Raw genomic sequence first — 15,815 nt, 5'->3', positions numbered from 1 at the left:
GATGGCTAAACAAAGGTGAAAACAGGCAAGTAGGCAGATAAATGTAATTACTCACCACATTGGAGCAGAGGGTGGGACACCATCACGCAGGAAATGAGCATTGATTCATTTAGACCATTAAGGAAGGAGCACTGATTCATTAAGAGCATTAAGGACAGAAGCTGCTGTTCATTAACGCCAGGAAACAGGAAGTGTCCTCATATTAGGACAGACCAGGAAGTGAGGAAGCCATGTCACCCCTCACCTGGTGCTTGTCTCTTTCTGACCTTTTTACAAGGGATGCGACGTGTGACCCACTGCAAAGGTAGGCCCCCCCCCCCAAAAGCCCCCGGCCTACACTGCTCTCTGGACACTGCAGATGATTTGTTTTGATCTCTGTACGTGCAAAGGATAAAATCAGGACTATTATTTTGAAATTTTTATTCATATCCTGCTTGGATTTTTCTTCTTAAACATCCTGTTGATATCTGAAAATTTAGAGATTCCCTTTGGTGCAATGATCAGGGAGCCGTCCAGACAGGGGCAGGAGTGGGTTGACAAAGTCTGTGTGTGTGTGTGTGTGTGTGTGAGAGAGAGTTACCTTCCCTTTATTGTTTTTAGACTGAATTAACTAACACACACACATACATCCTACCTAACCTCCACTGAGAGCTGCATCAGAGTGTGATTACAGTGTTTGCAGTTCACTTGTGTCTCCACACTTGTTGTTTAACTGCGGATGAAGCTGCTGCTTCACATGTGTGTGTGCGCTCACAGCCTCACTTTTTCGCTCATAGGCATTTAGTCACTGTCACCATAGTAACAACACAAGGATTTCTGACAGTTGCTTCCTCGCAGTCGCTTTGAGTTTTTCTGCGAACACTTAAATCCTCTGTTCTGACATTCCTCGCTGCAGTTCAGAGCGAGTAGATTTGCCGCTGCGCTTATTATCTTCCTGCCCTCAAAATGAATATTTGCATTACAAACACATTAAATCCCTTTTTTGGGTAGTTCCTACTGAAGTCTGTTTGATTTTACTGCTTGTAGTTTTCTCACATGGCCTGACGTATAGTCTGTTTGTGTGGAATCCCCTTTAGCAAAGAATTCACAAAGCTGCCAAGACTGGAGTTAAAGTTAATTTCCTCACAGATATATTGCTGTTTACCCAGTCTTGTTACAGGATAATTCATTCCTTAAACAACCAGTTTTTACCCTTGAAAGCATCTAGACCAGTGGTTCTCAACATTTTTGGCTGGTGACCCCTTAAAATGAAGTGTCTGCTTGCGCCTCCTTGTCATACAGTACACCTATGTGTTGTGAGCAGTTTAATCAAAGTGATTTTCTCCCTTAAACCTTTCAGTTTGTTTCATCTGAATAATTATTAGAGTCCTGAAGGTAAAACTTTGTAGTATTTCACAAAACAAAAGCAAAGATCAGAATGTTTTTTTTTTTTTGGTATCAAAACATTATTGTTCTTCTCTCTTGCCCCGTTAATCATCTCGTGCCCCTCAGATTAATCTTGTGACCCCTTGCACGGGTCCTGACTCCCAGGTTTGGAACCACTGATTTAGGCCAGCGAGGCAGCATCTTACTCATGTAAGACAGTGAATTTTTTTTTTTTTTATTATATTTAATAATTTTTTAATAACTACTACTTCCCAGGATCCCAGTATTTGATGATAGCATTCAACATGCTGGTGATGTATAATAAGGGTTCCCAAGTTTCCTTTTGATAGTTTGTGTCTTGCCAATTTTAAGATGCTTTTACTAAATGTGACACAAATCTGTCTAACTTAATCTACCAACCTCCTCCACCCTTTACGTTTCTTGCTCCTTCGCCCTGCTTGTCCTTGTTTGGCCCCCTCCACCCAACTGGCCCTGGCAACCTCCACCACCCCTCTCCGTCATCGGCTCCTCTGCTCTTGTCCCCCATCTACATTATAGTCACAGTACAGATATACCTCAGCCGCTCTGCCAAACGGACGGGGACCAGCGGCAGCCCCGCGGCTTCGGCTATCACGACCCATTCAGCCACCAACCCCCAACAAACCTCAGAAAGCAGCAAGGCCAGTACGGCCAGAAAGGGCGGTGCCGCCAAGGTGCCACCGGCCAGAAAGCCCCCGAGTTTTAACCTCCAGTTGAGAAAGTCAGGGAGTTTGTCATCATACTCTCCCCTTGATACACCCAGTTATCGCAGCCCTATCAAGTCTCCCAGCCAGTACTTCCAGATTTGTTACTAACTAATCAAGTCTGGCAATACAGAATAGTGATACTTGCTTCTCTAGATATAATTGTTTATTCCAGTTAACAAGCTGTAATATGCCCAAGCCAGTCAGTACAGAGCCAAATTCATGGCTTTATTCCAGACACGTACCATTAAAAACGCCATATGGCGGTATCTTGTCAATGTGCGTTCCACATGTCCTCTCATACCAAAGTTGCAGAGAGTTAGCAGGTTTTTTTAGCATCACCTAATAAAAATAATAATAAAACAAGTTCCCAGTTTCACCTATAAGTCCATTATATTACATGGACTTATGGGTGAGTTGGGAACTTGTTTTATATATTATAGTATTTTCTTCTAATGAGCTTTAAATATATATATATTTGTGGACATTAATGGTTCATTTTGTTTGTTTTGGTTCCCTTGATGTTTTCTGCATGATTTCTTTTTCAGCGTTAGCATGTTTTATATTGATGAGGATTTCTCATTATCCCCTTCTCTAAGCTTGGATCTGTTTTTTGTTTTTGTTTTTTTTCACATTTCAACATTTCCATTGCTCTGCTTGTGTCTGCATTTTATGTCAGATAACCTCTGCTGTGCGCTGAATATGTATGAGTTTTGAAAGTGTTTGTTGTTCATTTTGCACTCTTTGTTGTCATAAGAATGTTTTTGAAATGACTAATAAAGTCAGTTAAAAAGCTGATTTGTTTGTTTGCAAATTCTGTCATTTGTTGTCTTTAACTGAGTCCTTTTCATAGCAACAAAAAAACATCATATCATATCTCTCCATTATCCTCTAATCTTGTCACACATTCAACATCGTTACCCTTGTCATTCACATCATAATAACACATTCAGTGTCATGTCTGTGCGTTTTGCATACATGTCATATATTTAAAAAATGTGATTCCCAAAATAACTGACATAATCCCACCAGTCATATCTGTATTTTCCCACATGTATATTATCTCACTGATCCTTTCTGTTGCTTTTTCTAGAGGAAGGTTATGTGAGAATGTACTTGAAGGGTCGTCCCATCACCATGTACATGCCCAAAGAGCAGGTGGACATCTACAGTCTGGAGGCCAGAGCCGACCTGCCCAGCAACAAACTCAAACTGGACTGGGTGTATCCTTTCACTGCGGCTTGTTTCAAAAAAAGCATACCTGTAGGATACCACCTCAAGTCTTTTTTTTTCTTGTTTGTTTGTTTTGCACAGGGAACTTTCCGAGGAAATAAAAAGTCCTACTTGTGATTTGGAAATTTTTGAAACGTAATCTTCTGAGCAGAGTAAATCCAGATTGGCCTGTGATGTAGTTAAGAGAGGAAGCTGACAAATGTGTCGTCTCCTCTCGCTGCTTGTCAGAGTAGATCTGTTCAGATCTGTTCATTTTCACCGTCCAGTGCTGCCGCGGTCGGAGCCGGGCTCATCGCTCTGCAGCCTGCATTCAGTAATAACCTGCACACAGCTGGCAGGCTGAGGCACAACCAGTCAGCAGCTCCTCTTGTGCTATTTTATTTTTGTTTTGTTTCATTTTGTGGTTTCTCTCTCTTCCATTTGTTGATAAAAGAATGAATGTAGTGCGTTGTTCAATCTAGCAGAAACCCGAAGGGGGAAAAGCCATAAGGGAGACAAAGAAGAGATTAAATCTGAGGACAGAAGCGCACACACACACACACACACATAAATAGATATGTGGGCTACATATTTCGTATATCCAAAACTAGACTACAGATAGATTATATGAATAAATTAGACACATGCACACAGTAGATAGTATGATTTATTGTTGGATAGAGTAGTTTGAATGCATTTTAATGTCTTTGTGATTTCTGACCTTTCTGACCTGAGTAAATGTGAATATTTGTCATGCCTGCTGGTTAGAGTGTAAGCATATAGATCTTTAACTTCTTAATTCTTGGGATTAGGGTTGCAACTAACAGTTATTTTCATAATCGATTAATCTGCCGATTATTTTCTCGATTCACCTCTTGGTCTATAAAACATTCGGAATAATTCCTGAAGCCCACACTGCTGTCTTCAAAGTGCTGTCCAAAACCCAAAGATATTAAGTTTACTCTCAGAAAAGACAAACAAGCACCAAATCTTCACAAGTGAGAAGCTGGAACAAGAGAATGTTTGGCATTTTTGCTTGAAAAATGACTTTCTGTCAATCGATTCATTGTTTCAGCTCTACGTTGGATGTTGTTTTTGTTTTATTCCTTGACCTGTTTGAATCTCCAGTTATGGTTACCGCGGTCGAGACTGTCGCTCCAACCTTTACTTGTTGCCCACTGGAGAAACGGTGTATTTCATCGCCTCTGTGGTTGTCCTGTTCAATGTGGATGAGCAGCTGCAGAGACACTACACTGGACACACAGATGACATCAAATGGTGAGAGACACTTGGGGATTATAAAACACACACATACACACTAACCCGAGGGACTGCATCCATCATCATCTGCAGCCCATATCACATCTGTCATCTACCTTTCATCTCTCTTCCCTGTTAGAGTTGATATTTACACCATTTCTACAATCCTCACAGGCTGTAGAGTTTATTCACAGCACAAATGCACAAACAAAGGTGGTAGGACAGTGCGATGAAGTAGCTTTTCTGTATTTGTGTATACTCCTGTAGAATAACTATAGTGAGGAAAGGTAACAGGTAAACAAGTGTACGTGTTGTGTGTGTTTGCATGCAGGCATTTGTGCACACGTATGAAAGTATGTCTGTGGGAAAATGTGTAGTGCAAAAAGACACAGCCATGATTATGTTATTACACTCTGGGGTTAATATAAATTCAAATTATTAATGAACACTTTGGATTACAGATCAAAGGATGGATTGCAAACAGATTCTTACTCCTTTGAAGACAAAGTGTTAGAGCTTTACGCAGCCTACGAGAATTTATCTTAAACTGTTTCACTTCCCCCTCAGATTAGTACAGGCAGCACGTGGTAGTTACAGTGAATATTGTATTCATAGCTTTAAACACCTCACTCACCAAATGCAGCCTTTTATGTTCTGTGAGCACGTTGCTCATCTTTATTCAAAAGCTCCTTTTGATGTTGAAAGGCTTTTAACTGGTTTCATGTCTGTTTTCATGTCTTTTTCTTCACCAGCCTGGCCGTGCACCCCGATAAAATCACCATAGCAACCGGGCAGGTGGCGGGCACCTCTTCAGATGGAAAAGTAAGTGAGGTCTGTTAGTGATATTTTATCACATTAGCTTTCAACATTTGATTTATTATTGGAGTGAGGAGTTATGGTTTTGCTATTTTCTTTAAAAAATTATGTTTATTCAGCTGGTTCCGAGTATTCTGCTTAATAAACACACTGAGAGGTTGAAACACATTCACTCTGTGGTCACTCATATGTTCTTTGAGTGTTTCAGTAAGCCTTACATCGCCTCATACTGATGATATACCTCTCCTGGTGTTGTGTCCATGTTTGTGTTTTTTCCTGGCAGCAGCTGGCTCCTCATGTCCGTGTGTGGGACTCTGTCAGCCTCAACACACTCCATGTTCTGGGCACAGGCTTCTTTGACCGAGCCTTGGTCTGCCTGGCTTTCTCCAAGTCGGTAAGGAAACATCATGTTTTTGATTGTAGTAGTCAACTGTAGACTGTCAGTAATTAAACATGGGTTTGTGTCTTTTTCTGTATGTAAGAATGGAGGAAACACATTGTGTGTCGTAGATGACTCCAATGACCATGTCCTCTCTGTCTGGGACTGGCAGAGAGAGGACAGACTGGCTGAGGTCAAGGTATGTGTGTGTGTGTGTGCACGTGTGTTAAATAGACAAATTAAGATGTAACTGAACATCCTGCTCAAATTAAGTTTTTTTTTAATTAAACCAGTATACATGACGTTTCAACGGCTCACTGTTTCTTCCATTATGTGTTTCGGTTCAGTGCTCCAACGAGTCGGTGTTTGCTGCAGACTTTCACCCAACAGACTGCAACATCATAGTGACCTGCGGCAAGTCCCATCTCTATTTCTGGAACCTGGAGAAAGGCATGCTGGTCAAGAAACAAGGACTGTTTGAGGTAGGACCCCAGACTGTTTCCCACATCAAAAAATGTAAAGCAATAAAGTTTGATATAGAGGCACGAATTCAATCATGACAGACTGTGTTGCGATATAATCCCATCTGTAGCTATATGAAGACAATCAGTGGTAGTCGAGCAAAAATGAAACAATATGTGTGTGTGTGTTCTTGTGTTTCATGCAGAAACAGGAGAAGCCCAAGTTTGTGTTGTGTGTGACATTTGCAGAAAATGGAGACACCATCACAGGAGACTCAAGTGGGAACATCCTAGTGTGGGGAAAAGGCACGTTCATTCATTCATTCATTCAATCTTTATTTATAGAGTGGTCCAACGAGAGCAGTTCACTCTGTTTTGCGTGGGTGCCACGAGTACACAGGACAATAAAAGCAATAAAATCCAACATTTAGACCAACATTAAAACTGCACTATGTCTCTTTTTGTCTCTGATTTATCTATTGATCACCCTGTCTGTCTGTCTGTCTGTTAATCTGCTCTCCTCAATCAGTCGACCTTTATGTCAGACTCTCTCCAACTGACCCTTCTCGTCCATCTCATCTGATCTCTGTCACGCAGGCACTAATCGTATCAGCCACGTCATCCAAGGAGCTCACGAGGGCAGCATCTTTGCTCTGTCCATGCTGAGGAACGGCACGCTGGTGTCTGGAGGAAAAGACCGCAGGCTTGTCTCCTGGGACAGCAGCTACCAGCAGATACAAACAGTGGAGGTGAGAAAAAGTTCAGCAGAAGTCACGAAAAATAAATATTCCAAGGCTTCTTTCTAGAAAAATAAAAATGAAGTCTATAAATCACACATAATTTTAAGGGTGAAATGTATAAGTCATACTTGATTTCATTACAAGAATGCATGGGTTTTTAATGTAGAGTTCTACAGCATCCTAATGATCTGATATGCTATTATCACATTCTGTTAATATGTTTTAATAAAATGTTAAGCTGCATATCCAGCTCCTTCTTTTAAAGTAGGTTGCTTATATTAGCCAGAAATTGCACTCCTGCCCGAGGCGGCGGACTATGCATTCAGAATACTGCACCATATCATAAATATTACAGAGGATGAGATGGGTTTGTGCTCTCAACGAGATTCATGGATATTTATAGTGATGAGAATTATGGATTGCTCATGTCTTACTTGCTCTAAGGAGACCACATTATGCAGTAAAAGATTACTTGATGTTTATTCTGGCAAATGCTGGATTCCAGGTGAACAGATGGTTTACATGATTATTTTCTCCACAGGTGCCTGAGTTGTTTGGTCCCATCCGGACCATAGCAGAGGGCAGAGGGGAGACTGTGCTCATCGGGACCACCAAGCACTTTGTTTTGCAAGGCAGTCTGGATGGAGAATTCATGGCTATTACACAGGTAGATGCAGTGGTCTAGCACACTATTACTACATTTGTAGTATGATGTATGGCTGCAACCAGTGGTGGAATGTAGCTAAGTACATTTACTTAAGTACTGTACTTTAGTCAAATTTTGAGGTACTTGTATTTTACTTGAGTATTTCCATTTTATGCAACTTTATACTTCTACTCCACTACATCTCAGAGGCAAATATTCTACTTTTTACTCCACTACATTTGTCTGAAAGCTTTAGTTACTAGTTTACTTTGCAGATTTAAATTTTTCATACCCTTCCTGTCCATGTGATGTTTTCAAATGTCTTATTTTGTCTGACCAACAGTTCACAACCCAAAAATATTCAGTTTACAAAGAAATAACACAGCAGCAAATCCTCAACCAGAGAATATTTTTGCGTAAAACAATAAATCGATAGTCAAAATAGTTGCAGATTAATTTTCTGATCATCGTCTAACCAATTAATTATTCATTGTTGCAGCTCTACTATGATGTTGTCCAAGAGCTGGACAAAGTAAAGCTTACATTTAAAGGCTGTGATGTTGTAGCAGATGAAGAAAACTCTCCTCTCCTCTCCAGGGTCACACTGATGAGTTGTGGGGTCTGGCTGTCCACCCCCGGAAGCCTCAGTTCCTCACATGTGGCTATGACAGGCAGGTCTGCCTGTGGGACTCGAGTTCCCATCAGCTCATCTGGACCAAGAGTATGGAGGTAAGTTTAAGTCAACACTGCCCCCTGGGGTCAGTCATGGGAATTACACAGCACACAATAGATGATGAATAAGTCACTATTTTATCAGTTCTTCTTCCTTGAGGAATATGTCCTTGAGGAACAGCAGGAACTGCACATTTAGCAACTAAAATGTACAAATTTACATGGAAACAACCAGAGTCATACAACTTACAAATCTGTAATGTACCATATGCATTATTTCAGATTTGCATGAATTTGGTTAATGACTGACTTTTTATTTCTTACATTAAACATCCCCTCCAGACATTTTTTATGACTTGTAAAAATATTCTGCTTCTTATAATTACATATATTTCTCCGCCCTCAAAGTTCATTCTCAGTGTATGTCCACATCCCACTTGTGTAAGTTTCATATTGAACCATGATTGGTTTCCAAACTAGTTGTGATGTCACAAAATCATGCTCACACATACACCTGTTAAACTGAGATTGAAGGTGAGCATAGAGAAACTATGTGAAAACAGCCATTTGTTCAAACTGCACATATATTATTCTGCACAGTGAAGGTCAAACATCCAAATGAAGTAACAATAAGCAAAACACATTTTTGAGTGGAGGGGGACTTTAAATATACCCTTCTTCCTGGTTCTGAAAGGATGCTGCCCAATCAGCAGGCTTCCACCCATCTGGAGCTGTGGTTGCCATAGGAACCCAGACTGGCAGGTAGGGGGATCCCATCACCAAAAAACACTTAGTGGCTATTCACTTTCTAAAGAAATATAGTGTTTACCTGACTGCTTCAGCTAAAAAACATATAAGAAAACAGTCATTGGCAAAATCCTCTATTATTATTATTAGATTGATGAAAACCCAGATTGTTGAGCAGCCTGTCATTGATCCTGCAGGTGGCTGGTACTGGACACTGACTCCAAGGATCTTGTCACAATGCACACAGATGGGAATGAGCAGCTGTCTGTTATGAGCTACGGGCCAGGTACGGTGATAACTGCTGACATTGTGTTTCCCCTGAGCGCGGTTTTCAGGGTCTGTTTTCCCTTTTGTTATTTGGAAATTTACAGCACAGCATGTCAAGGAAATATATTAAGTATTATACAAAAAAACTTGTATTTGTTGTGGGGCATGTTGTTGACACCAGGAAAAGCTATAAGTCAAATGATTTCAGGTTTTAGAGAGTAATATTTCTAAAAACATCATTACAAACAATAATTAAATTACAGATCAATTTGTCATTAACTAAAATATCTACCCAAACATGAAACGTAGGGTTGCCTTGACACAATGTTGATGCTTGTACAAAGCATTTAATCTCCCACTAAGATGACACCACGCTGACACCTGGGATGTGATATACTATAAAGAGTGTCTAAAGATTGGTTTCTGCCATATTTGAATAGGTAATCAAGACTGTTACAACTTTAACTGTACCTTAATCCATACATGTTAATAATCCATATCCCTCCACAAACTGAATGTCCAACCAACACAATCTACTTTCTAAATTAAAATCTGCAAACATCGAAAAATAAACATCTTTTATTTAGATGGTAACTTCCTGGCCATCGGTTCCCACGACAACTACATCTATATCTATGCTGTGGCAGAAAATGGGAGGAAGTACAGCCGAGTGGGGAAGTGCTCGGTGAGTACCTGTATTTATAATCCCCCCTCATCCGCGTCTCCTTTTATTTTTAGTTCCTCCCTGCATCAACTTTATATTTAGTTCCCTCCTCAGCTCTATATTTGGGCCTCCACTCTGTACACTCTGTCCTCACTGTGTGTTGATAAAGAAGCTGTAAAATTATAAATGACAACGAGCTGAGTCATACAGCGTCGTGTCTACGTAAACATAATGACTAAGGGTTGCCATATCAAATCCAATCCACATTTTTAGAAGGTGCTTGAAGAACCATATTGCTTCTACTCCAGAAATGCTGTGACGTGTCTGTAAAGATAAATAATCTAACTTGGTCCTTTTGTATCATATCACAGGGTCACTCAAGTTTTATCACCCATCTGGACTGGTCAGTGGACTCCCAGTACCTGGTATCAAATTCAGGGGACTATGAGATACTGTATTGTAAGTATGATCACTGTCATCCTCTTACAGTCTTTGTTACTTTGATGGGTTTATGATTTGTGACATTACAGATGAAATGGTAAACATTCAAAATTTCCCTGGTAACTCACCTGGTAGAGCGTGCCCCGTGTACCAGGCTGAGTCCTTACTGCAGCAGCCCAGGTTTGAATTATTTTTTAAGAGTTTAACCCTAAAAAACTCTCGAGTGATTGAGCTGGTAACGTAATCAAAAAACTCACCTTCTGTCATCACATTTTGATTCAAATATTGCTAAACTGATGAAGTGTGTGACTTCACCTTTTTCCAACTGTGCCCCACCCACTTCAGATCAGTAAGAACGGAAAAGACAAAAACACAAATAGCCTACAGAAAATGTGAAAAAAACAAAACTGTTGTAACTTTGGCAGAAACGTGTGTGTTCATTAGGATCCCATCACTGAGAGTAAAAAGCCAATTGACAAAATAGGTTTTGCGGGCTTTAATGGATCATCAATTAATTAATATTAACTCATAGTTACTTCAGACATTATTTTACATGCCACCAAATTAGCACTGGAAATTAGCTGGAATCCAGTTACATAGAAAAAGGATATTTCAGCCGCCCGTCAGCCTCTCTGAAAGCAGAACAGTACTTGTTGAACTGGTAGTCAGATGCAAACATCTACATGTTGGTGCATAATAAATCACATAAACTCATCATTTCTTAATGATGAGCAACATGAATTCATCATACATCCTGTATTAATTCATACATTTAATCATCTTGAGTCAAGCATTAGTTACGTTTTACTTGTACCCTTATTATAAAGTGTTACCAAATTGTAAATATATACAGAAGCAGTTAATTCAACACATTAACTCTCTCAGTGGACACACTTTCCAATCAAAACTTGAGTTTACATGTGTTGACTGAGTTGAGCCTAGTGTTGATTTTGTTAAAGTAACAGTACCCATGTTACCAATTTATGTGTATTTGGTTTGTGTGTATTTTCTCAGGGATCCCATCAGTGTGTAAACAGGTGGTCAGTGTGGAGACCACCAGAGATATCGAGTGGGCCACCTACACCTGCACTCTGGGCTTCCAGGTCTTTGGTAAGTGAAGGCTCCTTCCCTCTCCCTCTCAGGTGTGTGTTTGTGTTTTAATGTCCATTCAATAGACGTTTCCACTGCCATCTGCTCCTCAGGCTTGTGGCCCGACGGCTCAGATGGCACTGACATCAACGCTGTCTGCAGGACCAATGATAAGAGCCTCCTGGTTACTGGAGACGACTTTGGGAAGGTCCATCTATTCTCTTACCCCTGTTCACAGTTCAGGGTAAGATACTGTCGTGCAAAATATACATCTCACTCTTACTGTTAACAAGGAGATTAAGCTCTTGTAAAAGGCAAAACGATGTCAAAGTTAGTTATTTGCTTTTTCTTTTCAGGCTCCCAGCCATGTTTACGGCGGCCACAGCAGTCACGTGACCAACGTGACCTTCCTGTATGACGACAGCTACCTGGTATCGACTGGAGGGAAGGACATGAGCGTGATGCAGTGGAGGATAGTCTGAGGGAGCTGACAGAAACAGATACTGTTGGTTTCTTACTGCTGCTGCGGCCTGAAACCCAGCTGAAGCAAACTGAACCGAACTGCACTAAACTGAACTGAACCAAACTTAAATGAACTCTTATAAAAAAAAAAGTGGATCTGCCTGAACTGAAGTGAATTGACAGAAGAGGAACCTGAGGTTTCCTTCCTGATCTGCTCTCAGATCCCAAATGAGATGAACTGTTGGTGTAATGTGCAGTTGCTTTAAATACAAAAAATCTTAAATATTTCTCCTTTTTCTTTATTCACACTACATGTAAGAAAAAAAAAAGAAAAAAGAAACTGTAGCCTACTCACCAATGACATGAGACAAAACAAATCAAACGGATCAAATCCAACTAAACAGAACCAAAGGCTCTGACTTTCTGACTGCATTTGCACAGTTTGGCTCTCACTGTTCTTGTATTGTGGACAGACTGGGACTGAGGTTTGTTTCGCTGCCTATCAGAACCGTTCCAGACTGAATATCGCCACGCTGGAAATCCAAGAGCATTGGAACAAAAACTGTGTACGGAAAGAAAGAACGCAGTGATTTTCTAATTGTTAAACTTTCTTTTATTTTGTATTTAACAACTCAGGAAAGCACTAGTGAAGCAGGACTCTTCCCTGTTATTAACATATCAGACGTCGTCTGACTTATCAGAACGAGCCCTAAACACTTCTCACTAAAACATAACAGAGAAGTATCAACCACAGGTTAATATCAGATTCAACTGTTGTCCAACCATTATTGATTTATTTGCACTGACTAATTGTGTATGAAAATTACCTATACAGTTGAGGCAAATGCTGAATTTGGTGGGCATGATAATTAAATACAGCAAGGAGAATACTGATGTCAGATGTAATGTTACCACCATTTGAAACTATTATTATTTGGGAAAATTATTTAAGGGCAATGAAAAATTACATTATCTGGATTCAGAGTTAGTATTTAAACCATTTTCCACAACATTATCTTATTATTTGATCATGAGTCAAATCTTTCACTGCCAGTTTCAGTTCCTTTGAGTTTTTCCTTACAATTAATCGCTGTTTAGTCCCAGATGTGTAAATATACTGAGAGGCTTGAAACAGATATGTGGGTGAATATACAGTATTTGAAACAGTTTCAGATTTTTGGAATGAATTGTGTCTTTCCTTTGCCTCGAGGTGCAAGGAAAATGAAAATCAAGCATGTATTGGGGTTTTTCAATGATGTGAAGCCTTTTCAAATCTGTATCTATCTGCATTTTTATCAGTTTAGGAAGGGGAAGTGTGAGACCATTACACTGTAACTGTTTACGTCTGACGTGCTCCTCAGTAGTGCACCTTCAGTCACTGGCGAGATATTTAACTGAACTGAACCTTCTTGAGGTGTTTTTTTACTATAATGCACAGCTTCAGCCTAATAAACATACAGCAGGTCTATTTACCTGCACAATAGCAAATCACCATTTAGCACTTACTGGAGCTTTTCATGAACCAATGATGTCTGCTTTCAACCTTGCAAGCTGCGTACTTTCCAAACACCTGCTGTACGGTGCGTAGCACGTCACACTCCTCATCTTGTGGTTAACAGCAAGCCAATATTACACACGTGCATGAATAAACAAGATTTCTTTGATTGGGGTTCAGCAAATTTTAGTATGACCAGAGCTGCCACTGATATGAGGAATATTGGTATTGTTTTGAAATTTTGTTGGCTGATTGTTAGAGTTGTCTTATCAGGAAAACCACAGAAATCTTCTAACAGCAGTGATATAAAGTCACCACTCTACAGAGTGAATGTAACATGATTTGTCTTACCACTAAACTCTTGGGGCTACAGAATACCACTGAACATTTAACATTTGTCTGAAAGTAAATGCAACATGAAATTCTATGAGGCTGTGTCTTATGTTTCCCACTTTATGACATTTTCTTTTTTGGTATGTGTATTTTTATCTTCTTTATTTTGAAAGTAAGTATGATCCAGCAAAATCCCTAAGAAATGTTATGTGTAAATAGAAATGTTATGTGTAAATAGAATGCATTGCCATATGCTCTTGCAAGGTTTATTTATATATATATATATATATATATATATATATATATCCTATTTTATTGGTATCTTAAAGATACTACAGCAGAATAACACACTTCAAGCTTCTATAGACCACCATAACATTATATAGGCATACTGGTAATCTCAGGGTGGGGTTGGGGGGCGTCAGTAGGCTGCATGTGTGAGTCTACGCCGCAGGTGGGCAGCGTTGAGCCGGTCTGCTCCCCCGTCTCCCTTCGCACGTAGTATTTGCATTTTCCCCAAAATCTCTCCACCTCACCAAAACGCTCCGAATGGGAAGAAAATATGGCATGAGGGAGGCGGCGGCTGTCAACCACCGTTCACCGTCTTCTACCGAGCACGAACCCCGGCTGAACATGGACTTAAGGATAGGCGGCAGCGCGTGTGGAGAGCAGAGACAACGGAGCACAAAGCGGATGGGAGAAAACGCTCGTGTTCTCGCTTAGCGTTTCTGCAACACGACTCATCATCAGCCTGTAATATCTCTACAGACGCTCACAAGGGACGCAAGGTGGGAGCTGATTCAAGCCTCCCAGACTGTATATATACAGAAAAATAAGCGGACCGTGGGTCCTATTTATCAGCCTCATCAGTGCCATCATCTCTGGCTGAATAAAAGACGAGAAAATGAGGTAAGCGGCGGCCAGCACCATGCGCTCTGTTTGACGCGTCATGACAGATGCACACCGACACTCAGCCCTCTGCTTCCAGCCTACATCTAAATTTATACATTTATCTTTTAAGAATATACAACAGCTAATAATGTAGTGAAGAATCTTAGACATGGCTCATTTGTAGAGACATCATTATGAGCATCCAGGGGCCCACCCACCGGGCCTCAGCTCCATATAGGCGTCCCTTACCATTCGCTTTACAGTCCTAATACACAAGGCGAATCTTTTATATCAGTTTCTCCCTCTATTAGCCCTCTATTGTCACCGCCGGACCCGCCCAGTCTGTTGATTGCAGGGTTTAAGCCAGGCTAATGTTGTCATGGAAACGACAGCATCACGTATTTATGCACATAAGCAATACGGTCCACCGGGTGAAATAAAACGCTACGTTACGTTGAACATGGCCAGTGTGAGTGGCTGCAGGGGGGAATAGGATAAGTGAGGGCGCATATAACCATAGCAGGAGGAGGAGGAGGAGGGTGTTTATTCTGGTGGTTGCCAGGCAGGTTATCAGACCCCCACCCCCACACACCTACATAAGCCTACTCCATGACGGATCCAGACATGCACACATTCAGCCTATAGGAAATGTGTCCCATGTTAAAATCCTCATCGTATATCTTAGCCTATGTTGAGCTTTTCCCTGCTTATGTTGGTATGCAAAATGCATAGGCCCAAATCTTCTCCAGTCTCTCTAATCTGTTCTATTTATGAAACATTCCTTTTCTATTTCCCCTCTGCTGCCTTTAGTTTGACTCCTCCATGTCTCCGTAGCTGCAGCCTGCACCATTCTGTTTTATGGCTTCAGACTTACTCTGACAGCTCTCCTCAGATATAGTGCTCTCTCTTTTTACTGTAGCTACCAGTGGTTGTCTGCGTGTGTGAGTGTGACTGTCCGGGTGTGTGGTTGTGGTGTTACTCCCTTCAGAGAGGAAAAGCAGGCAGAGAGAGAGAGAAATGGAATAAGAGAAGAAGTGGTAAAAAAGAGAACGCCATAGGTGCTCTCACATCTGGATATCTTGTCTGAAGTACTACTGTTCTTTTTTACTGCATCTCCTGATCCACCCATTTC

General features: G+C 40.7%; 2 protein-coding genes across 22 annotated transcripts in view; both read left to right on the top strand.

The window, feature by feature from the left end:
* The window catches only part of eml1 (EMAP like 1), a 51,659-nt gene extending 37,773 nt beyond the window's left edge, over positions 1–13,886 (top strand). For 11 of the 20 annotated variants that reach the window (XM_044166010.1, XM_044166009.1, XM_044166014.1 and 8 more), the window contains 18 exons: positions 278–304; positions 3,202–3,331; positions 4,449–4,598; positions 5,333–5,411; positions 5,680–5,790; positions 5,879–5,974; positions 6,123–6,257; positions 6,443–6,542; positions 6,834–6,985; positions 7,518–7,643; positions 8,220–8,351; positions 8,989–9,056; positions 9,239–9,327; positions 9,896–9,993; positions 10,344–10,431; positions 11,428–11,523; positions 11,616–11,746; positions 11,859–13,886. In XM_044166010.1, the coding sequence (XP_044021945.1) occupies positions 278–304; positions 3,202–3,331; positions 4,449–4,598; positions 5,333–5,411; positions 5,680–5,790; positions 5,879–5,974; positions 6,123–6,257; positions 6,443–6,542; positions 6,834–6,985; positions 7,518–7,643; positions 8,220–8,351; positions 8,989–9,056; positions 9,239–9,327; positions 9,896–9,993; positions 10,344–10,431; positions 11,428–11,523; positions 11,616–11,746; positions 11,859–11,984 (1,934 nt within the window). In that variant the 3' untranslated portion in view covers positions 11,985–13,886. The remainder of the gene's footprint in view (positions 1–277; positions 305–3,201; positions 3,332–4,448; positions 4,599–5,332; positions 5,412–5,679; positions 5,791–5,878; positions 5,975–6,122; positions 6,258–6,442; positions 6,543–6,833; positions 6,986–7,517; positions 7,644–8,219; positions 8,352–8,988; positions 9,057–9,238; positions 9,328–9,895; positions 9,994–10,343; positions 10,432–11,427; positions 11,524–11,615; positions 11,747–11,858) is intronic. The other 9 variants (XM_044166019.1, XM_044166007.1, XM_044166001.1 and 6 more) reach the window with 5 other exon arrangements.
* Positions 13,887–14,229: 343 nt separating this feature from the next.
* The window catches only part of evla (Enah/Vasp-like a), a 38,918-nt gene continuing 37,332 nt past the window's right edge, over positions 14,230–15,815 (top strand). Inside the window, exon 1 of one of the 2 annotated variants that reach the window (XM_044165987.1) lies at positions 14,230–14,701. In XM_044165987.1, the coding sequence (XP_044021922.1) occupies positions 14,697–14,701 (5 nt within the window). In that variant the 5' untranslated portion in view covers positions 14,230–14,696. The remainder of the gene's footprint in view (positions 14,702–15,815) is intronic. The other variant, XM_044165990.1, reaches the window with a different exon arrangement.

Source organism: Siniperca chuatsi, linkage group LG15 (genome assembly GCF_020085105.1).
Source record: "Siniperca chuatsi isolate FFG_IHB_CAS linkage group LG15, ASM2008510v1, whole genome shotgun sequence".
Lineage (NCBI taxonomy): Eukaryota > Metazoa > Chordata > Actinopteri > Centrarchiformes > Sinipercidae > Siniperca > Siniperca chuatsi.
Note: the sequence above shows the minus strand (reverse complement) of the source record. Positions and strands in the feature narration are given on the sequence as shown.